This window comes from Schistocerca nitens, chromosome 10 (assembly GCF_023898315.1).
Source record: "Schistocerca nitens isolate TAMUIC-IGC-003100 chromosome 10, iqSchNite1.1, whole genome shotgun sequence".
Taxonomy (NCBI): domain Eukaryota; kingdom Metazoa; phylum Arthropoda; class Insecta; order Orthoptera; family Acrididae; genus Schistocerca; species Schistocerca nitens.
In genome coordinates, this window is record NC_064623.1 from 46122267 (window position 1) to 46145416 (window position 23150).

Sequence of the window (23150 nt, forward strand, 5' to 3'; positions counted from 1 at the left end):
GCAAAATTGTTCCCAGTAGTTTCACAATATTGTTGTTTCAAAAAAATAAAAAGCTTTGGTAGATAAAAAAATCAGAGTCATTAATTATCTTACACATCTCGCAGTATCCGCTCGTTCTACTGAAATGCTGAAGACTTTCGGTTTAAACTGTGCCAGTAAAATCATGATTCTTTAACGCTCGCCCCGCACAGTTGATCTGAATTACGTTACGCCTCACACTGGGGTCCACTGGACCCCAATACAGTGTTATCATATATGATGTTTTCGAAGCTCATTAATATATACATTGGACTGTCTTATGTCTATCGAGCATATTAAATAACTGTAGTGATTTTTTTATTATTACAACAATAAGTAACACATGTTATATATAAAATGTACATAGTATTATTAATAAATAATATTTTGTATTTCTTTATGTTTAACTTTCCCACATCTGAACGTGTATAATGCAACACAATGTCTTACTTGACTTTATTTAGTTATTACAACGAGTAATATACGGTATTTAAAAAATTTGGTATAAGTTACACTTCAACACTATACTGAAAATGAATTTTTATATATATACTTTATTAATGTATAAAATCAACATGAGTCTGAGCTAGAATGTATAAAGTAATATAATGTAATATAAAATAGTGGCGTATTTGAATTTTGCCCGATATTTTGGGATAGGGTGTTTACAAAATTACTATTATATCATATTTGCGCAAAAACACACAAGAAAAATGAAACTAATGTATATCAGAATCGAGTCACCATTTGTATTGTCAGTGAGCACACTCAGTACAAATTAGGGCTTTATGTTCTTCACAGACAGCCCTTTTACAATCCTGTCCGTTGACAACTGGTTTTCGTCAGTTCCTCTTTATCAGACAATAATTGAAAACTTTGGTTTGACAATGTTGGGAACTGTAAGAAAAAATAAACCTGAAATACCACAATCATTTTCACGTTCTCAGAATATCGCAAAAACAAAGTTTGCCTTTGATGTGAATAAGACGCTACTGTCATATGTCCGAAAGAAGAATAAAGTTGTACTCTTGCTGCCTACCATTAGCACCATGAACAGGTTCTGACAATAAGTGGGACGGATTCGTTTCTTTCTGTTACCACCTTGCCAATGTATGGAATTGCGTCTAGCATGTCCTACGTCTTGCAATCATTAAACATCAAAATCTTAATTCCATATTTGTCCGGTTTTGAAGGCATGTATGTTCTGAATGGGCATCTGCCATGGAAGCCCATTAGATGCTAGTCTGTTGTGCAGTAATCGAAAGGGGTGTATAGGGACTTGCAGTTATCAATAAATATAGTCCAGATGTACTGAATGAGTGAAAATTTGTCTTCTTGTTTCCTTTGCAATCGGGTTGCTTCTTAGTCATCAAATTTTAGACAACTCAAAAACTGAAATCGACTTTGTGACATTGTACCGCGAAACAGGAGAACTACAAATTTAGCGGACCAAAAATCTAAATTTTTGTGAGCAGCCTTCTTTACGTTGCAGAAATGCAAGAGTCCAATGGCAGCTCTACGATATTTGTAGTCTTATGGTAACTTTCCGCGTTTCCGATTGAAGAACAGTTGCGAGTAATTTTGTCGTTCGTGTAAGTGACAAACATGTACAGCATTTCATCTGTCACTAATAACTGCCATGCATCAATTGGACTAGAAGTGGACCTTGTTTGACCCTTTGGTCCTGGGAGGGGAGGAACTAAATTTCTGGATTTAGTTCTTCCTCTCTTAGATGGTGTAGTTGAAGACCACTTATAGCCATTCTAGAAGGATGTTGGCGTTGGAAGAACTACCATGAGTAAGATCATCGTCTTCTACACTCTCTTCCGTACTTGATGGTTCCTGTATTTCGAAAAAATTACGATCTTCATCAGAATCTAGGCCTCCAAATGTATCTTCTTCCTGCTCCAACAAGTCCATAAGTGCATTATACGCGTTTATATCTTCAACTGTTAAGAGTTGTTTGCCCATTGTCGCTGATAAATAAAATAATATAGGGCTACACTGAGCGGAAATAGTTATAAGTCACACACAATACATATTTCAGTATTGTATACTTACCAGGTTATTATTTTCAACCTACATAAATGAGTTACACAGAAAGCACACTTGGGTAATCAAGACCCCACGGACGTTCAACAAACTTTATAGCTTGTCACTACCGCAACAACAATGCAAATGTTTGACTTATATCGCATACGTGTAGGCAGTGTTACCAGCCTAATACACACTAAGTTTCAATAAACTATTGCCAACATACTCTGTAATACACAACAAAAATTACGCTTGGGTCCCTAGGACTAGAGTCTGCGGTGCGAGGGTTAAGAGTCGAATTCTCATATATAAAACAGCTTGAAACTTCTGATCAACTTGCAGATGAGTTAGTGCGTTAAATATTTTATTTTAAGCATGTAAGCGAGAAAATGTTTAGACAAGGTTTGAAATTATGCTTAAGATTTGTTGGAAGTTGCTGAGTGCTTTCCTTATGAAAGATTGTGTTACTATAATCAGAGCAATCTACTCTCCATTTTAACAAAAGCAAATTTTTCACACATTTCAATGTTTATTATGTCGTATCTGCGGAATTTTGTGTCGTCTCTGATATGATATTGCAGTTACATTCAGTGATATGTATGCACAGGCTGCAAAGCATACTGTGAATAGAGTTAATAGAAAAGAAATAATTGAATAAAGCGTCATATCTGGTGCTGAATTTTATGTAGTAAATCATAAACATTTTTTGCTTTCATCATTTTGTGGGGGTATAAGAAAGAAAATATTTTGTAAAGTTTGAAAATATGTGTGAAGTTTGTTGAAAGCCGCTAAGTATGTCATTCTCAAATACTGGATAAATGAAATCAGGGTATTTTACGTTGCCTCTAGATAAACACAATTTCTAACTGTGGTACTTGTCTTATTGTGTTAAGCTTTTAAGCCGGCCGAAGTGGCCGTGCAGTTAAAGGCGCTGCAGTCTGGAACCGCAAGACCGCTACGGTCGCAGGTTCGAATCCTGCCTCGGGCATGGATGTTTGTGATGTCCTTAGGTTAGTTAGGTTTAACTAGTTCTAAGTTCTAGGGGACTAATGACCTCAGCAGTTGCGTCCCATAGTGCTCAGAGCCATTTGAACCATTTTGTTAAGCTTTTAACAACAGATTATACCTCTTAGTGAGTGGATTTTGATAGCATTTTAATTTTTTAAATTCAATACATAATTACGCTAAATATTGCAAATCAATTTGCTGTTGCCCCTGAAATCCGTTAGATAGGCAACCTGCAAATAGTGCATCATAATATATTCCACTATACTAACGAACCTGGTTGCTAGTACTATCTCAGTTTAGAGAACCTGTTCCAACCTTAATCCTAAACGGCACAGAAATAATATTTTCTTCTAGTGCAAAGGACTTGGGGATAATTGTGGACCATCACTTAGACTCGGCAGAACACACAACTGCAATTTATAAAAAGATATCAGTGTCACTTTATTCAGTACAGAAACTTAAAAAAGTATTTCCTCTCGAGCTTAAAAAAAACTCATGGAGACATTAATATCGCCCATATTTGATTACAGTGACCATATACTACAAGCAACTGCATAGAGAACTCATCCTAGCTCGTACTGCAAATGAATGTTTGTGTACTATAAATACGTGACGTCCTCTATTTTGACCACATCACTCCTGCCTATGAACAATTATTACCGCTAACTGCCAATAAGTTAGAGATTATCTTAACCTATGTTTGCTCTATCGTCTTCTCAATCATTGCGCTTTCTCTCTCTTCCTTATCTTCAACTCTCATACGACTACATGAGCAGCGCAGAAGAAATGTTCGTTCTCAGCGAAGTCGTTACTGTACCACTGTGTAAGACTGCCACGTTCTCTAAATCATTTTCTGTTTCAGGAACACTTCTTTGAGAAAATCTTCCTTAAAATATCAAAAATATTTAATTCCTTTCGGACAAGGGAGCTTAAGGTCTACGTATCATAGTAAGCATCTCCTTCATAAACTTGTCTGCAGCTCACTATCGGCAACACTCCCGCACCATTCTGCTCTCCCCCTAGTTGACAATTTTGTTCTTTCTTAACGGCCATTACCACTTTCATTTCAATGTTCTCATCTTTCTTTGTCCCTTCCATTTCTGATAATACTAAACACAGCTTCAAATGTGCTAAACTAATCTACATCATTCGTAATGCCCTTTATTCTTGTTCTTAATTTTATTATTATTATTATTGCCATTTATTATTATTATTAATGCAAATTATTATTATAATGAATGTTATGTTTTTGTATCTGTTGTTCCTGGTTAGATGAAAGAAAGACCCTGAGGGCCCTCACTTGGTCAAGTTAAATAAGTAATAAATAAGTAAGCAAATAAAGAGAACAAGGTATATCCGGAAATGATACCAGCAAACACTTAAATCGATCCAAATTCAGAAAGTGAAATATGTTTGTTCAGGTGTGTCTTCTGAGATTAAAGACAACAACAAAAACGAATCTCTCTGTTTCTTGATATTCATCCCTTGCCGAAGTTCAGAGTTGAAAAAGATAATTCAGTTGCAAAGAATCTGAAATACTATCAAGTTCTCCATTTAAATTATTCTGGAAGAGAAAAAATCAAAAACGAACTATGAGAAACGAAAAAAGGCAGAAAAGAAAGAGGAAATAAGAAGCTTAAAGCCAAGTTTATGAAAATAAAGCATGAAATAGGAGACAAAAAGAGCTCAAAATCTAGCAAATGAAAATAAAACAACGTCTACGACATGAAGAAAGAAAGAAAAGAGTAAGAAGCAACCTTTTCTGCCAGTTGCAATGAGAGCTTTACAGATAATGGGGTGTAGTGTGGACACTGTCAGCGAAGGCGCCATGAGATGTGCCCTGATTATGCAGACTCAGAACGTTATGTTTGTGATCACTGTTAAAATTTAAAAGTTGTGCAGTCTTAACCACACCCTCTGTAGCCTTACCTGACAAGATCATTACGACTGCACAACTGTCATTTTTTCAATTGCTAGAACAAGTAATTTTTAGTTAGATTTAAGTTTTATATACTCGATATAGTTAGGTTATTAGATAAGAAACACATTGAGTATATTTTCATTTGTTTTAGAATAAAAGTTTTGTCCACAACAAAAATGTGTTAAATGCAGATACTCACCCAACTCTCCTCTATTCACGCCGTCATCGATGTCCTGATAGATGAGCAAATAGTACACTGATGTTCCTATCTGCACAAAGCTTAAACTCTGCAATGTAAAAATATTCTTTTGTATTCAATTGGTTCCAGGTTATGTTTGATATATTGATATATTTTATTAAAATACAGAGTCTGGCTTCTTAGTAATAACGATCTTGTTGTTTAATATCTTCAAAGTCTCATGCAGAAAAGTTAAGATGCTTTGTGAACGTATATGTGGATATGCACACACCTCAGACATTCAGCACTTTGCCTATGGGTTTCTGCAGTAAAACAAATTAAGGAGGAGACAAGTAACTGGCCAATAATATGATTTCCAGGCTTCTTGTATGTGACAAACTGTAGCACTCAGAAATGAGTACGAGCTGAAGTATGTAACTCTTTAATCACAGAGCACTTGCCTGCAAAGGGCAATAGGTTCCGAGTTCGAATGTCGATCAGGCACACGGTTTTAATCTGCCAGGAACTTTCATATCAGCGCACACAGCACTTAACAGTGAAAATTTCATTCTGGAATTCCTTATATAACTTACTAAGAAACACTATTGTGTCAAACCAGAAATATTTTCCAGCTGGTCTCAGACCATCATATTCAGAAACAATCACACTAAATGTGACTCTCCAGCAGGTCGAGACTTCATATGTACACTGCCATCTGATGAGACTGTTGACATTGTGCTGTAGATCTGCAGAAGTCTTAAAGAGAATTAAAGTCAACATTCCCTAGATCGCTCTTTCCCTTCATCATGAATGTTTCTACAATGTAGTTGGTCGCATTATAAAATCACAGAACTCGATTTAGTTCTTATATTTTGAAGCGAATTAAGAAATAAATGGCCAAGCAAAGCACAGGTATAGGTATTGAGTACAATGCAGAATAGAGACTTTCTTAACACCAAATAGTGGATGACAGAGTGGTGGAAGAAGGGACAGACTTCTCCTAGACTAGCTGAATGAAGTAAGCTGAGCTTACTTCAATAAAAGAAACTTGTATGGAACTAAAAATATTTCCCAGGAGTTTATATCTGGAATAAAAGAATCAGATCTGGAACCAGAAACATTTTCCTTGAAGTGGATATCTTGAATATGGAATCACATAGAGGTAAAATTTGGACCATTATCAATTAAGAAGAACAAGAATGGGATACTACAAGCTTCTGAAATAGAAAGCTATCCATGCTTGTCACAAATTTGGCTGGCACACAAAGTTCAAAATAAACAGGTACAAAAAAGAATAGGTTGAGAAACATGTTTAAGAATAGGGTGAGTAAAAAATTCTACAGAAAAACTAAACAGAAGAACCTAACACTTGCTAAAGCATCCAGTTATAGTTAACACGGTGACGGGAGCAGCAGAGGGATAAATAGTAGGTATGTAAACAATGGATATACCATGCAAAATAGCTCATAGAGTAGGTTAGGTGTAGTAACTACGTAGGGATGAAAAGGTTAGTACAAGATAGGAAAAGATGGAACAGCATGAAACCAGTGGAAAGACTGATGGCTTGAAAACCAGAGAATATTAGGTGGAACTAGAGTACATACATTATTGAGGTACAGCACCCAGGTGAAGTCATTGCAAGGAAGCTGCAATACCTTAATTACTGTCATTTTTTCCTTGTGTACTCACCACAAACAAGATGGCAATGATAGTCGTGCCCATTCTGAGTGTGCACCCACAGCAACATCGGTGCATAAGAGCCATCTCAGCAACAGTGTTTGGTTTTATAACTGGGACGATGCTCTGTAACAATGGGACGATGGTCACATTACATATGGAAGTTTGAAGCATATTAAGAAACTAATGGCCAAACAGTTATGAGACTTGATTGGCAACATTGATTCCAGTCCATATGCTCAGTACCTTCAGCTAGATGACTGATCATGTAACTTCCGTATTATTATCGATCTATTACTTGAATTTCTCTAGATGAGAGTTGCAACATGTGTGAATGCAAGTACTCTGACACTTTCATGTAGGCAGAACAATAGAAACAAGAACTACCTGCACCTCGATCTAGTTATCTTTGAAACAGAAACGAGTACAGTACACAGCTTGTTAATCTTCCCATTGAAATACAATGCCTGACAGATCGTTTGTTCACTGACAAATTTACTGATAATATGACTACAGAATATGGACCTTGGGTTAGTGAAAAAAATTTCTCGGTAAAGTAGTCATAACATTGCTGAAAGTTTTGGGAGGGTCACAGTGGGTTGTTTTAACAATGGTAAATTTGTCTACCGTTTGGCAAATGAATACACAGGTTTAAAGTAGCTCAGTGTTTTCTAAAAGTGGAGAAACTTACAGATTCACTTTTAATAAGAAAGTATCGTTCGCTCTCTCTCTTTCATAGTGTTCATACAATTGTAGAGACAATACTGATTTTATGATTTGGCATATTATCTCATTTCATTGTAACTTTGTTACCACATGCCAGGCCTGTTGTCAAAGTTGTCAGTTAAGATGAGAGAGGGGAGATCCTGCATGCCATCTATATGTGAATTGTAGAAATTTTGTTGTGTATGTTACCGTATGTAAACTGTTAATGTATCATATTTTCTGAGGCTTATATTGGTGACCAGCTCACCACTTACTAAACAAGCGAGAAAAAAAGCCTAGAGCCACTCACTATAGCCAGTGTTCCACATCTATGTTCATTAACCCAGATTGTTTTTCCGATCTGGGCATGGGTCATACCCTATTCTCACAAGAACCTGCCCGTCAGTATTGGCTATTTATTCAGATACTGGTAAATGGTGACCTGCTTATAAATATATTTTGGCATTTGAAAATTGTCATCACAAGCAATTTTCATCCTGGCCACAGGCATAACTTCACTCTGATATACACTCCTGTTATGTCAGCTCCATTTATTACTGCATTACTGTAGGATGACGAATGAACCATTAGTATGTCAGAGCACTAGATACACAGTAATATTTTTTGCATCTCATGCACTTCTGGACCCAAAATGTTTGTTTACTATTTCTCTGTCACAGACGGGATGACACTTGGGAGGTAGTTGAATGCAATGGATAGTGGGTTGTGAAGAAGTTATAAAATGACTATCAAAATAAGTAAAACAAAGATACTGGAATGGATTCGGATTAGGAAATGGGGCACTAAAAGTAATAGATGAGCTCTTGCTAATTGGGCAGCAAAATAATCGATGATAACCAAAGTGCCAATAGCAAGAAAAAATATGTAAAAATTAAAATTTATTAAAATCTAGTACTGTATGAATGTAATTGTAAAAAATATTCGTCTAGAGTGTATTCTTTCACTGACAGGAGTTGAACTTGGATAATAAGCACATCACACAAAAAGAGAGTAGAAGAGTTCGAAATATGATCCTACAGGAGATTGCTGGAAATGGTTACACTAGATAAAAAATGAAGAAATAGTGAATGAGATTGGAGAAAAAGGAGTATATATTACAACTGGTCTAAAATGAGGCGTTGGAAAATAGTAAACATTCTGAGGCATCACGAAATCGTCAGTTTGGTAATGGAGGGGAGAGAGTAAAAACTGCATAGGGAGACAAAAGGTAGAATAGAGTAAGAAGCTTCAAACGGATGTAGGCTGCAGTAATTACACAGAGATGACGAGATTCGCACAGGATAATCTAGTGTCGAGAGTAGCATCAAACTAGTCTTTGGACTAAAGGCCACAGAAAAAACTAACAGAAATTTCCTGTTATCTAATCTTTAGTGGCAGCTCTGCTGCCATAGCCTCTACCATGGCAGAATTTACTGCAATATGATTTCCAGTTAGATTACATCATGGTCAGACAAAGATTCCGAAATCAGAAACTGGACTGTAAGGTGTACCCAAGAGCAGATACGTTTAGATAACAATTTGGTAACGATCAAGTGCAGACTGAGGTTTAAGAGTCTAGCGAGAAGGAAACATCGTGCACAAAAGGTGGGACATGGAAGTGCTACAGAATGATGAGATACGCTGAAGCAGTAGATACTTCGATACCAAATAGCTCATTACGTAGTTCACTTGAAGACGAATGGACAACTCTAAAAAGGGCAGTCACAGAAGTTGAAAAAAAAGACATATGTGCAAAGAAGGTAACTGCAAAGATACCATGAGTAACAGAAGAAAAACTTCAGTTGATCGACAAAAGAAGGAAGTACAATAATATTCAGAGAAATTCAGGAAACCGGAAATACAAGTTACTTAGGAACGAAATAAACGGGAAGTGCGGGAAAACTAAGGCATAAGCTCTACATGAAAAATATGAACAAATCGAAAAAGAAATAACTATCTGAAGGACTGACTCAGCAACCAGAAAATTCAAAACAATCTTTGCTGAAATTAAAAACAATAGCCAGAGAAGAAAAAGTGCGATGTCAATAGCATTGCTTAATTCTGAGGGGAGAGAGAACCAGGTGGAAAGTCTCTATGAGGACGAGACTTGTCTCATGACATGATTCAACAAGATACAGGAATCGATAGGAAATAGAGAGGGGATGCAGTATTACAGTCAGAATTTAAAAGAGCTTTCGATTACTTAAGATTGAATGAGACAGAAGAAAAGATAAAATTCCATAATAATTTCCTAAATCATTGGAGCAAGTGGTAACGAAACGACTCTTCATGTTCAGATATAGAATTTTTGAGACTGGGGATATACCAACAGACTTTCGAAAAAACGTCATCCACACAATTCCGATGATAGCAAGAACAGACAAGTGCAAGAATTATCGCACAGTCAGCTTAACAGCTCATGCATCCAAGTCGCTGAGAAGGATAACACACAGAGGAATGGAAAAGAATCTGAGAATCTATTAGGTGGCTTCAGAAAAGGTAAAGGCCAAGAGAGGCAGTTCTGAGGTTGCAGTTGATAATGGAAGCAAGACTGAAGAAAAACCAAGACACGTTCGTAGGATTTATCGATCTGTAAATAGCGTTCGACTATGTAAAATGGTACAAGATGCTCGAAATTTTAAGAAATATAGGAGTAAACTACAGGGAAAGAAGGATCATATACAATATGTGCAAGAACAAAGAGGGAACAATAAGATTAAAAGAGCAAGAACGAAGTGCTCCAATTAAAAAAGGTGTAAGACAGTGATGTAACCTTTCACCCCTTCTGTTCAGTCTATATATGGAAGAAGCAATGATGGAAATAGAAAAAAGTTTCAAGAGTGGAATCAAAATTCAGGGTGAAAGGATATCAATGATGAGATTTACGTTGTTATTCTCAGTGAAAGTGAAGAATGATTACATGATCTGCTGAATGGAATGAATAGTCTTATGAGTACAGAATACCAATTTATAGTAAATCGAAGAAAGACGAACGTAATGAGACGTAACAGAAATGTGAACAGAGAGGAACTTAATATCATAACAGCTGATCACGAAATAGATGAAGTCGACGATTTCTGCCAGCTAGGCACCAAAATAACACACGACGGATGGAGCGTGGAAGATATAAAAAGCAGACTGGCACTGGCAAAAAGGACGTCCTTTTCCAAGAGAAGTCTACAAGTATCAAACACAGAAATTTCTGAAAAAGTACTTTTGGAGCACAGCGTTGTATGGTAGTGAGATACGGACTATGGGAAAATCTGAACAGAAGAGAATCGAAGAATTTGAGATATGGTGCTACAGGCTAATGTTAAAAGTTACGTGTGTAGACGATGGATAGACCACGCAGAGTTGGTCACAGAGGTAACGAATGAGGAGGTTCTCTGCAGAGTCGCTAAGGCAAGGAATATATGGAAGACACTGAAAAGACGAAGGGACAGGGTGATAGTACATCTGTTAAAATATCATGAAATAACTTCCATGGAACCAGAGGAAGCTGTAGATGGTAAAAACTGTAGAGGGAGACAGAAATTGGAATATGTCTGGCAAATAATCGAAGACGTAGGTTGCAAGTGACAATCTGAGATGAAAAGATTGGCACAGCACAGCAATTTGTGGCAGGCAGCATGAAACCAGAAGTATGATGACCCCAAAAAATAAAAGTACTTGTAAGATCCATAATAAAGAGCGCGAAGCGCATGGAGTATATAGCTGATGCATGAACAGTTCATCTCCTAAATATTGTCTGCTGCATACAATCCATGTTTACCGAGCGAGGTGGCGCAGTGGTTAGCACACTGGACTCGCATTCGGGAGGACGACGGTTCAATCCCGTCTCCGGCCATCCTGATTTAGGTTTTCCGTGATATCCCTAAATCGTTTCAGGCAAATGCCGGGATGGTTCCTTTGAAAGGGCACGGCCGATTTCCTTCCCAATCCTTCCCTAACCCGAGCTTGCGCTCCGTCTCTAATGACCTCGTTGTCGACGGGACGTTAAACACTAACCACCACCACCAATCCCTGTTTTTCGTTACAAATCTTACAAGTATTTACACAGGTAAGTTACAAACGTTCAGAATTACATGTATGGGGTTAGGAATCTGTATGGAGCTAGGAAAAATTATTTTATACCTCTTAGTCCGATTCGGAAACGCAATGAATAAAAAATTTAATTTCATTTAAATAATTTTCTGCTTAAAGATCACATAAACTATATGGGATTTGCATATGACTTATTTTTACTAGCTATTAACATTGAGAAGCGAGAAATCAAGTAACAAGTCTAAAAAATACAGTACAGGAAAAGGACTCCAGAAACCATTCAAAAATACTGAGATAAAGGTGGCAGTACCAATAATAATTACCCATAAGAGTAAATAATAGTAATGCGGAAATAGTAAAAACTAGGAGAAAATAAATCATACAATTTGGATGAGAAATGAGCATGGCAACTAGAACTAACAAAAAGAAAGCTCAAAAATTAACATGGTCAACATACAGTCTATTAATCAAAGCTAAATTAAAACATTACAAGATTGTAGTTCAACCAGAGTTGATACATGGAAGTGAAACGCTATTCAAAGTCATCCAGAAAAACAGCTTCGACAAAATCCTAAAAGCAAAGAGAAGAATAGCTAGAACATGGATAACTAAGGAATATCAAAAAGATAGACAATGACGGATAGTGCGGGTTAGGTTAGTGGTGTTTAACGTCCCGTCGACAACGAGGTCATTAGAGACGGGCGGATAGTGCGAAATGAAGTGGTGTACAGTGAACTGAAACCCATTACGGACACTGTATGGTCACATTATGACGACATCAGAAACCAGATTACCAAGAAAAAATTTAGATAAACTTTGGAAGATGAAGGAACAGGTAGAATGAGTAATGAAAATCTGGGAGCATATGAGAAAGTTAGTATTAATCCTGGACGATTTGCGAAACAATACAGGAAATTTTTAAGAAAAATGAAAACCATAAAAACTAGATTTAAATAAAAAATAAACAAAAACGATAAGCAATGAAAAGGGTATTTACAGAGGAGAAACGATAAAAAAGGCCAGCACTAATGAAAAGATATTGGGCAATTCGGAAAGGAAATCTACTGAAGAAGATGACCAAGTAGTCCAATGAGGCGGTAAAAGCGGAAGAAGACACATTCTGCTTCATTCCCTTTGGTAATATGGACAAAATTAAGAAAAGAGTTCAGTAAACAAGAGCTCTAATTTGTAAATCTTAGGTGCTATGAGCACTTGTTCATTTTCGCTAATTCTAAATACTTATCTTCTAGAAAACAATTGCCCATAGCTCTTAAGTTCTGTATTTTAAAGTCTATATTTATCAGACTTTTCTTTCTTGTTCCCATCTGTACTACCAGAACTCTACAATCTTGGCAACAACAGGACTAGTACATGTGTTCAGTCGACAGAGGTATTATAACGATTATCGCTTATATCTTTCGAACCGTTCGTTTCCCGATTAGTGTCTCTTGCCTCAAATTGATACCCTTACCATTCTCCTTCAATACCGAAAGTTGCTAACACCATCGTAGAATCACCATGTATTAGAGTTGTAAAACTACTGCTCTCTAACGTAGACTGCCATAAGCAAGAGTAGAGCTTCGGTAAGTCAAGATTGTAACTGCATTTCCTGTATGTTAGGTGTGTTGCATACATATCAGGCGCTACCTCTTCCGATCGCTTTGTCTGTCTATGCAATCATTGTCTTACTAAAATCTGGATGTGGTGAACCGTTCAGAAAGTGAGTGAGTACATATAAAGGACTACGTAACCTATGAAACTTTTAAAAATAAACAATAATCATAGCAAAATTGAAACTGTCAGTGTTTGACTCAGGTTTTATTCGAAAATTATTGATCTGTAACCTGAAAAAGAGGGCTGTTGTAGTAAAGATGAAAAACAAACAAACAGATTTATTATACAGGGAGAGTCACTAACTATTTCCACCAAGAATAACTCCGAAAGTATGATAGGAGCCGAAACGTTTGTGGGACAGAAGTTGCATGGGAGAACGGGGCCATAATATGACGTTGGGTTTTTGTCGCTAGTTGAGGTCACTGCAGAGATATGAAGGCCAATTTTTTTTAAATGGGATGCTATAGTTTGGTACTTATTTTTTGAGAGCGGCTATCGAGATGAATCCAATGACGTGTAACAGTAAGGTCAACGAAGGTCAGCGAAGGTCACATAGGTGGCATCAACGTCCATTTACAGAAGGTGTTCGAAGTGATGACCACTGGTATCAATGCAGTGCTGCAATCTTCTTATCACAGATTGAGTGGTATTCCTTATCACTTTGGCACTAATCGAAGCACATGCTCTGACAATTCTCTTTCGTTTATCTTCGTCTGTAGTAGGAACGTCTTTATAAACGATGACTTTTACGAATCTCCACAAGAAAAAATTGCAGAGGCTTCAACTCTGACGAACGAGCTGACCACGACACATCTCCTCCACGTCCAATCCGACGGTTTGGGAATTGTCTCTGCAACTCATTGCTAGCCATCAGCGAAAAATTTGCCGGACACCCATCGTTTTGATAGCACATTCTGTTCCTTGTTCATAAAGGTATTTCTTCCAATAACAGACATAATGTTTCTTGCAGGAATGAGGTATACTTCCTACCATTAAGATTTCCTTCTATTGAATGGGGGCCTATAATTCTGTCCTCCAGAATCCCACACCATACACTCACCGACCACGGTTTTTGGTGTGCAACTTGCCGCAGCCAACATGGATTTTCAGTTGCCCATTAATGCTTGTTACGCAAATTAACAATTCCACGGTTCGTGAATGTAGGTTCGTCAGTAAATTAATGAAATTAATAAATGTGTCATCCCTCTGAATCTGAAGTTGAGCCCATCGGCAGAACTCAGTGCGACGCCTACAATCCGTACCAGTTAATTCCTGGTGGAGACTGATGTGGTAAGGATGATATTTATGGCGATGCAGCACACGGACAACACTACCCTGTCTCATGCCTTGCGATTTGATGCGAACTAACACAAGGATCTCGAAGTACAGTTGCAAGACTACCAATTTCCATTTCCTCGTTAGTAACTTTCCATTGCCGAATATGTTTCCGATGTGTCAAACATCCAGTTGTTCTGAGTTTATCGTACACATATTTAAATGTACGACGCGTATGGTGAGTAAGTTGAGGATATCTTTCAGCGTATAAGTCTCTAGCTCTCACTGAATTTCGTTGGCATTTTCCGTAAATGAGAAGCATATCGACTTGTTCTTCGAAGGCATACATCATTCACATTTGCTTGATATGACGATAATAGTCTTACTGTTCCTGTTACGGTTGTATTACGAAACCGTCGAATGGTGTTTACATGTCTATGGCACGTTAGATTGATACGCCGTATTCGGCGAATATGTACTCTTTCAGGATATACGAGAGAGAATTGTCAGGGCATGTGCTTCGATAAGTACCGAAGTGATAAGGAATACCACTCAATACACGAGAAGATTGCAGCACTGCATTGATACCAATGGTCATCACTTCGAACACCTTCTGTAAATGGACGTTGATGCCACCTTTGTGACCTTCGTTGACCGTCAATGACCTTACTCTTAGACATCATTGGATTCATCTCGATAGCCACTATCAGAAAATAAGTACCAAACTATAGTATCCCATTAAAAAAAATTAATTTGACATTCAGATCTCTGACGCAACCCCACCTAGCAGCAAAAAACCAGCGTCATACTATGGCCCCCGTTATCCGATGCAACTTTTGTCCCACAAGCTTTTCAGCTCCTATCATACTTTCGGAGTTATTCTTGGTGGCAATAGTTAGTGACTCACCCTGTACAACTCTAGAAAACGCAATTTCCTTAAAGAAAAGATAAATTTAGAAAAAGAACGCAAAATAAAATCATATGAAACGTTTCTTGACTACTTTGTCAGGCTCATATGAAACATGTTTCTGTTATTCATAAACAACTTTCGCACTTATCAGTAATAACAGGAAGCGATTGCCTTTGACTAAGATGAAGAAAGTTCTATTGAATAAAAACAAGAATAATTATAAACATTTTTCTGTTTGTGCATGTACACTGTCCTTGCATCAGATATAAATGCATTGGTTACATAAAAGCGCAGAAGTTACGCGATCAACTAATTTTTAGTACTTGTAAAATGCAACTTGTATGTTGTAAGCATATAAAATACACAATGGACTAACACCGACCGATGTGTGGTTCTAATTATGTGTAGAACAAACAAAGAGATGTCGTGGGTTCCCTGTTTCTCTCTGACACATTCATTTATGTCTTTTTTCCCTTACGATGCCAGCACTAGTAATGGTAATCCTAACATTTACTACGCTATTTATGTAATGTACCAAAAGAATCGTACGGTAGTTTTGGTAGAGCGCCACTTACCGTATCTGCATGTGCTACCGCCGCATTGTGATGCCTGGGAGTAACTGTAAAATGGCGTCCGCTCGACCCCTCTGCATCCACTCGTAGCATTTTGTAGAACCTGCCCCTATGCTGCTCGTTGTCACTGCCGTCCATCAATCGCTTCTGTGAAATCTTCTCAGGGCTTTCCATCTTGACGTCTTCATCTATTGCTGGAATATTATCGACTGTGTTCACAGTATTTAATGCGTCCACTATCATAGCTCTTAGTTCCGCCGTTGGTACTTGAGTATTATCGCTGTCCATCTCACTTACCGTTCGTTTTGTCACCGTACGCGCCGTTCATGGTGGCGGTTGGTCGTTTTGAACTTAGATTTGGGCTCCTCGTAGATCCCAGCTGCGCCTAGCGGGATCCTCTGTCTCTTCTACACTGACTCTTCCACGTGTGCGAGGCCAGCGGTTAAAAACGACCCGAGTCAAGGAGCGGGAAGGAAACTGCGGTTTCGCTCTGAATGCGTCAGTGCAGGCACGCATATTGTGCGCAGTCAAAACTACCACCGTGGCCCTTAGCTGCGCTAATAATAAATCTGGAAATCCGTCGTGTCTGTTTGTCTTTGAAGATGCTGATCTCCAAAACTAGTAGAAGACTTTTCGTGGGGTTTTCGCAGGAAACGTGGTAATGGCTTGGGGTACCGTATATTTTTCAGTTTATCAAAATCTGATCACGAAAAAAACATAACGTTATTAAGATTGTAACAAAAATTACTTTTCCGCCTGACGTTGCGTAATTGTATGTATATTTATTGTCTGTGTGTGTAAACGTGACTCAATGATCTGTGTTTAGTGTAATTGTAACGTGTTGTATGAAATTGTCTTTTAAACAGATAATAGTTAATTATTTTTCCACAGATCTTCTTGCAATCATTTAAACTGCGAAAATGTTAGCAGAGACTTATTACACCCAACACTTCGGTGTGCTAAATAGCTGATTATAATTATTTCCTTTTACTGAAGTTGTAATCTCCCCCCCCCCCCCTTCCTTCTTCCATCTATTGTCCACTTTAAACAATGCCCAGCCCAAGAAATTAATAAGCAAAGTCTTTTATGAAGACATGAGACGAGTGAAGATTTCCATAAAATTTCAAGTTTACTTAGCTTGTCATGTTGAGATGTCTCCAGTTCTTCTTGCCTAGGGGTCTGATTCTTGAAGCTGAAAATCCAATATTAGGTTCTCACGGTTGCTTTGAACTAAATAAATTGGAATATTGTTGTTGCAGAATTTTTTACGTAAATGTACTTTCCACTGATTTTCTCTCATTTTAATATATCATACAGTATTTTTATTTTTCACATTAACAAAGCCGAAATTACATTGTTAGCACCTATTATACAAAAATACGTACAATCACATGGGGGCAAGCTTACGACTCTGCGGAAATAACTATATTCCAAATGGTTTACAATTTTTTCTTAACAAATGAATTCGTACTAGTTTTCGTTACATTATTAATTTCGATTATTATTTCATAAATGAATCCAGAAATAAACATAGGAAAAAGTACAGGATTGCGTAATTAATAACAGAAATTTTAAATGTGCAAATAATTCGTAACTTCAAATGTTTCTAAGAAAAATAATTTTAACTGTATATTCAGAAGTAGTACTTATCGATTATAGCATCGAAACTAAAATAATGTATAAAGTAATTCTTTTTCATAAATTTTAAGCCGGCCGGAGTGGCCGAGCGGTTCTAGCACTACAGTCTGGAACCGCGCGACCGCTACGGTCGCAGGTTCGAATCCTGCCTCGGGCATGGATGTGTGTGATGTCCTTAGGTTAGTTAGGTTTAAGTAGTTCTAAGTTCTAGGGGACTGATAACCACAGCAGTTAAGTCCCATAGTGCTCAGAGCCATTTTTTGAATCATAAATTTTAGCTTGGAATATAACATACTGTGTATAATGTTTTAAGAAAAGCAACTGAGATAATATTGACCAGTCTAAAATTCGAAAAGTAATAATGGTATTGACAACTACTGTTGAGGAAAAGTAATGCTAGAGGTGGGTGTCCCGTTACAAAGTTACAGTATCATGCATATACGTTATTGCACATCAAAGCAAAAACAGCATATGGACGTGAACTCTTTTGGTCCCAGGGGTTGAAACTTTAGGGTTTGTTTGAATGTATGTTTATTAATAGCAGACTGGTTTGCTAATTGTTATTGCATGAAGAGTATTCAGTTATAGCTTTCCCTGTAATGGCGCCTAAGTGGAAAATAAAGTACTCGACATTTGTGGTCCACCACAGCAAAATTTGCAACAGAAAACAAAAATCATGACTGAGCCGCTTTAGTATTTTCATAAATGCATAAACTAAATAAGTTAGGTTAATAATATCGGGGCTGTAAGAGCCATGATTACCAAAAATAGTTGTATAGACCGTAACTGCGGACAACAATATAGTAAGATCATAACTAAAAAAACATTTAATAGTTGTTGGAAAGGAAACAGTTCTTCCACAAATGTAAGATTGTTTCAATAGTAACAAATAACATATTGTATTCTGAAAATTATTTAGCGAAATTAACATTTATTACACTTGTTACAGTTCGCAGCTTATGGTCTTGTGGTAGCGTTCTCGCTTCCCGCGCACGGGGTCCCCGGTTCGATTACCGGCGGGGTCAGGGATTTTCCCTGCCTCGAGATGACTGGATGTTGCAGTGTCGTCTTCATCATCATCATTCATCCCCATTACGGTCGCAGGAAGGCAGTGACAAAACCACCTCCTCTTGGACCTTGCCTAGTAGGCGTTGCGGGTCTCCCGCATCGTCCCCTACGCTCCTCTGAGTATGGGACCTCATCATCATCATCATCATCATCATCATCATCACACTTGTTACAGCCCTCTTATTATGGAACGTAGGAAGAGTGCGTCTTTCTAGGTCGGCGGTACTACATAAAAAGGTAAACGTCTTTTCTTTTATCAGACAAATGAAAATTAACAGAATCTATATTGTCTTTTTTAATCATTGACTACACCGATAATAAATCGTGCTTATTGCCTTTGTCCTTTTCACTCGAAGTACTTCATATGAAAAAATTCCAACGTTTTACTCGTATAACAGCCGGCCGGTGTGGCTGAGCGGTTCTAGGCGCTTCAGTCTGGAACCGCACGACCGCTGCGGTTGCAGGTTCGAATCCTGTCTCGGGCGTGGGTGTGTGAGATGTCCTTAGGTTAGTTAGGTTTAAGCAGTTCTAAGTTCTACGGGACTGATGACCTCAGCAGTTAAGTCTCATAGTGCTCAGAGCCATTTGAACCATTTTTTTACTCATATAACAGGAAAATATTAAGTCCTTTCTTTTTTTCAAGTATATTCGGAGAGAAAAATACCCCAAGAGACGCCACACTGCCTCCCTGTCGGTCTGAACACGTTAATCTCTGAAACTACTAGAGGGATTTTATGGGGTTATCACTGGTAAATTTAGCGTCTCTAAGGGAACCGTATAGGCTATATTTCATCAAAATCCGATCAAGGAAAGAAATAAGACCTTCATATATATTACACTGAAGAGCAAAAGAAACTGGTACACCTGCCTAATATCGTGTAGGGGCCTCGCGAATACGCAGAAGTGCCGCAGCGTGACGTGGCATGGACTCGATTAATGTCTGAAGTAGTGACGGAGAGAATTAACACCATGTATCCTTCAGGGTTGTCCACAAATCCGTAAGAGTACGAGTGGGTGGAGATCTCTTCTGAAAAGCGCATTGCAAGATATCCCAGATTTGCCCAATAATGTTCAAATGTGGGGAGTTTGGTGGCCAGCGGAAGTATTTAAACTCGGAAGAGTGTTCCTGAGCCACTCTGTAGCAAATGTGGACGTGTGGGGTGTCGCATTGCCCTGCAGGAATTGCCCAAGACCGTCGGAATGCACAATGGACATGAACGTATGCAGGTGATCAGACAGGATGCTTATGAACATGTCACCTGTTACAGTCGTATCTAGACGTATCAGGCGTCCCATATCACTCCAACCGCACACGCCCCACACCATTACAGAGCCTCCAGCAGCTTGAGCAGTCCCCTGCTGGCACGCATGGTGCACAGGTTCATGAGGTTGTCTCCATACCCGTACACGTCCGTTCTCTCGATACAATATGAAACGAGACTCGTCCGATCAAACATGTTTCCAGGCATCAACAGTCCAATGACGGTGTTGAGGGGCCCAGGCGAGGCGTAAAGCCTTGCGTCGTGCAGTCATCAAGGGTAAACGGGTGGGCCTTCGACTCCGAAAGCTGATATCGATGATGTTGCGTTGAAAAGCTCGCACGCTGACACTTGTTGACGGCCCATCATTGAACGATTCTCTTCAGTCGTAGTTCGGCCTGTTTTTGAATGATCTTTTACCGGCCGCAGCGATGTCGGAGATTTGATGTTTTACTGGATTCCTGATATTCACGGTAAATTCGTGAAATGGTCGTTCGGTAAAATCCCCACTACCTCGGAGACGTTGTGTTTTGCAACGCTCGTGCGCCGACTACAGCACCACGTACAGACTCACTTATATCTTGGTAACTTGACATTGTACCAACAGTAACATATCTAACAACTGCGCCAGATACTTCTTGTCTTATACAGGGTGTTACAAAAAGGTACGGCCAAACTTTCAGGAAACATTCCTCACACGCAAATAAAGAAAAGATGTTATGTGGACATGTGTCCGGAAACGCTTAATTTCCATGTTAGAGCTCATCTTAGTTTCGTCAGTATGTACTGTACTTCCTCGATTCACCGCCATGATTTCATACGGGATACTCTACCTGTGCTGCTAGAACATGTGCCTTTACAAGTACGACACAACATGTGGTTCATGCACGATGGAGCTCCTGCACATTTCAGACGAAGTGTTTGTACGCTTCGCAACAGCAGATTCGGCGACCGATGGATTGGCAGAGGCGGACCAATTCCACGGCCTCCACGCTCTCCTGACCTCAACCCTCTTGACTTTCATTTATGGGGGCATTTGAAAGCTCTAGTCTACGCAACCCCGGTACCAAATGTAGAGACTCTTCGTGCTCGTATTGTGGACGGCTGTGATACAATACGCCATTCTCCAGGGCTGCATCAGCGCATCAGGGATTCCATGCGACGGAGGGTGGATGCATGTATCCTCGCTAACGGAGGACATTTTGAACATTTCCTGTAACAAAGTGTTTGAAGTCACTCTGGTACGTTCTGTTGCTGTGTATTTTCATTCCATGATTAATGTTATTGGAAGAGAAGTAAAAAAATGAGCTCTAACATGGAAAGTAAGCGTTTCCGGACACATGTCCACATAACATATTTTCTTTCTTTGTGTGTGAGGAATGTTTCCTGAAAGTTTGGCCGTACCTTTTTGTAACACCCTGTATAGGCGCTGCTGACCTCGGCGACGTATTCTGCCTGTTTACATATCTCGTATTTGAATAAGCATGCGTATGGCAGTTTCTATGGCGCTTCAGTGCATAAAAATGTATATGTTCCACACTTCCTCCAAAAGCACTGGACCGATTTTAACCAAACGTGATGAAAATCTCACTTACTGTCTGGCAAGAATCGCTGTGGGACTAAGAACCACCTCCCTATCTAAGTGGTATGAGTGGGAGTGAAAAAGAGGCGTCGGCCACGGCGCGCGAATACTCACTTTTTATTCATCTAGTGTTTGAGAGCGGACCGTTTAGTGAGTTGTAACAAACTTTATACATAATTTCAGATCTTAAGCAAACTTTTTCTTCCGAGACCCCCCCCCCCCCCCACCCACACAACATGCTTACAACATTTTACATACAGGGTGTTTCAAAAATGACCGGTATATTTGAAACGGCAATAAAAACTAAACGAGCAGCGATAGAAATACACCGTTTGTTGCAATATGCTTGGGACAACAGTACATTTTCAGGCGGACAAACTTTCGAAATTACAGTAGTTACAATTTTCAACAACAGATGGCGCTGCAAGTGATGTTAAAGATATAGAAGACAACGCAGTCTGTGGGTGCGCCATTCTGTACGTCGTCTTTCTGCTGTAAGCGTGTGTTGTTCACAACGTGCAAGTGTGCTGTAGACAACATGGTTTATTCCTTAGAACAGAGGATTTTTCTGGTGTTGGAATTCCACCGCCTAGAACACAGTGTTGTTGCAACAAGACGAAGTTTTCAACGGAGGTTTAATGTAACCAAAGGACCGAAAAGCGATACAATAAAGGATCTGTTTGAAAAATTTCAACGGACTGGGAACGTGACGGATGAACGTGCTGGAAAGGTAGGGCGACCGCGTACGGCAACCACAGAGGGCAACGCGCAGCTAGTGCATCAGATGATCCAACAGCGGCCTCGGGTTTCCGTTCGCCGTGTTGCAGCTGCGGTCCAAATGACGCCAACGTCCACGTATCGTCTCATGCGCCAGAGTTTACACCTCTATCCATACAAAATTCAAACGCGGCAACCCCTCAGCGCCGCTACCATTGCTGCACGAGAGACATTCGCTAACGATATAGTGCACAGGATTGATGACGGCGATATGCATGTGGGCAGCATTTGGTTTACTGACGAAGCTTATTTTTACCTGGACGGCTTCGTCAATAAACAGAACTGGCGCATATGGGGAACCGAAAAGCCCCATGTTGCAGTCCCATCGTCCCTGCATCCTCAAAAAGTACTGGTCTGGGCCGCCATTTCTTCCAAAGGAATCATTGGCCCATTTTTCAGATCCGAAACGATTAATGCATCACGCTATCTGGACATTCTTCGTGAATTTGTGGCGGTACAAACTGCCTTAGACGACACTGCGAACACCTCGTGGTTTATGCAAGATGGTGCCCGGCCACATCGCACGGCCGACGTCTTTAATTTCCTGAATGAATATTTCGATGATCGTGTGATTGCTTTGGGCTATCCGAAACAGGAGGCGGCGTGGATTGGCCTCCCTATTCGCCAGACATGAACCCCTGTGACTTCTTTCTGTGGGGACACTTGCAAGACCAGGTGTACCGCCAGAATCCAGAAACAATTGAACAGCTGAAGCAGTACATCTCATCTGCATGTGAAGCCATTCCGCCAGACACGTTGTCAAAGGTTTCGGGTAATTTCATTCAGAGACTACGCCATATTATTGCTACGCATGGTGGATATGTGGAAAATATCGTACTATAGAGTTTCCCAGACCGCAGCGCCATCTGT

The 23150-nt window shown here is 39.2% G+C and overlaps 1 protein-coding gene across 1 annotated transcript; it reads right to left on the bottom strand.

Annotated features, from left to right (window-relative positions):
- Positions 1 to 1770: 1770 nt before the first annotated feature.
- On the bottom strand, positions 1771 to 16379 carry LOC126209842 (uncharacterized). The gene is made up of 5 exons (XM_049938972.1): positions 16254 to 16379; positions 15960 to 16150; positions 6849 to 6962; positions 5181 to 5268; positions 1771 to 1994 (listed from the first exon to the last, which is right to left on the bottom strand). The coding sequence occupies exons 1-5, from the start codon at positions 16282 to 16284 to the stop codon at positions 1771 to 1773; spliced, it is 648 nt and encodes a 215-aa protein (XP_049794929.1). The 5' UTR covers positions 16285 to 16379.
- Positions 16380 to 23150: the final 6771 nt, after the last annotated feature.

Excerpts from the sequence above, each read along its gene's own strand:
- LOC126209842 (XM_049938972.1), bottom strand. The coding sequence starts at position 16,284 with ATGAACGGCGCGTACGGTGACAAAACGAACG. Across the intron at positions 5,269-6,848 it reads TCATTGCCATCTTGTTTGTG|AGTTTAAGCTTTGTGCAGAT; the intron begins GTGAGTACACAA and ends TTTACATTGCAG. Across the intron at positions 1,995-5,180 it reads CGTGAATAGAGGAGAGTTGG|CGACAATGGGCAAACAACTC; the intron begins GTGAGTATCTGC and ends TTTATTTATCAG.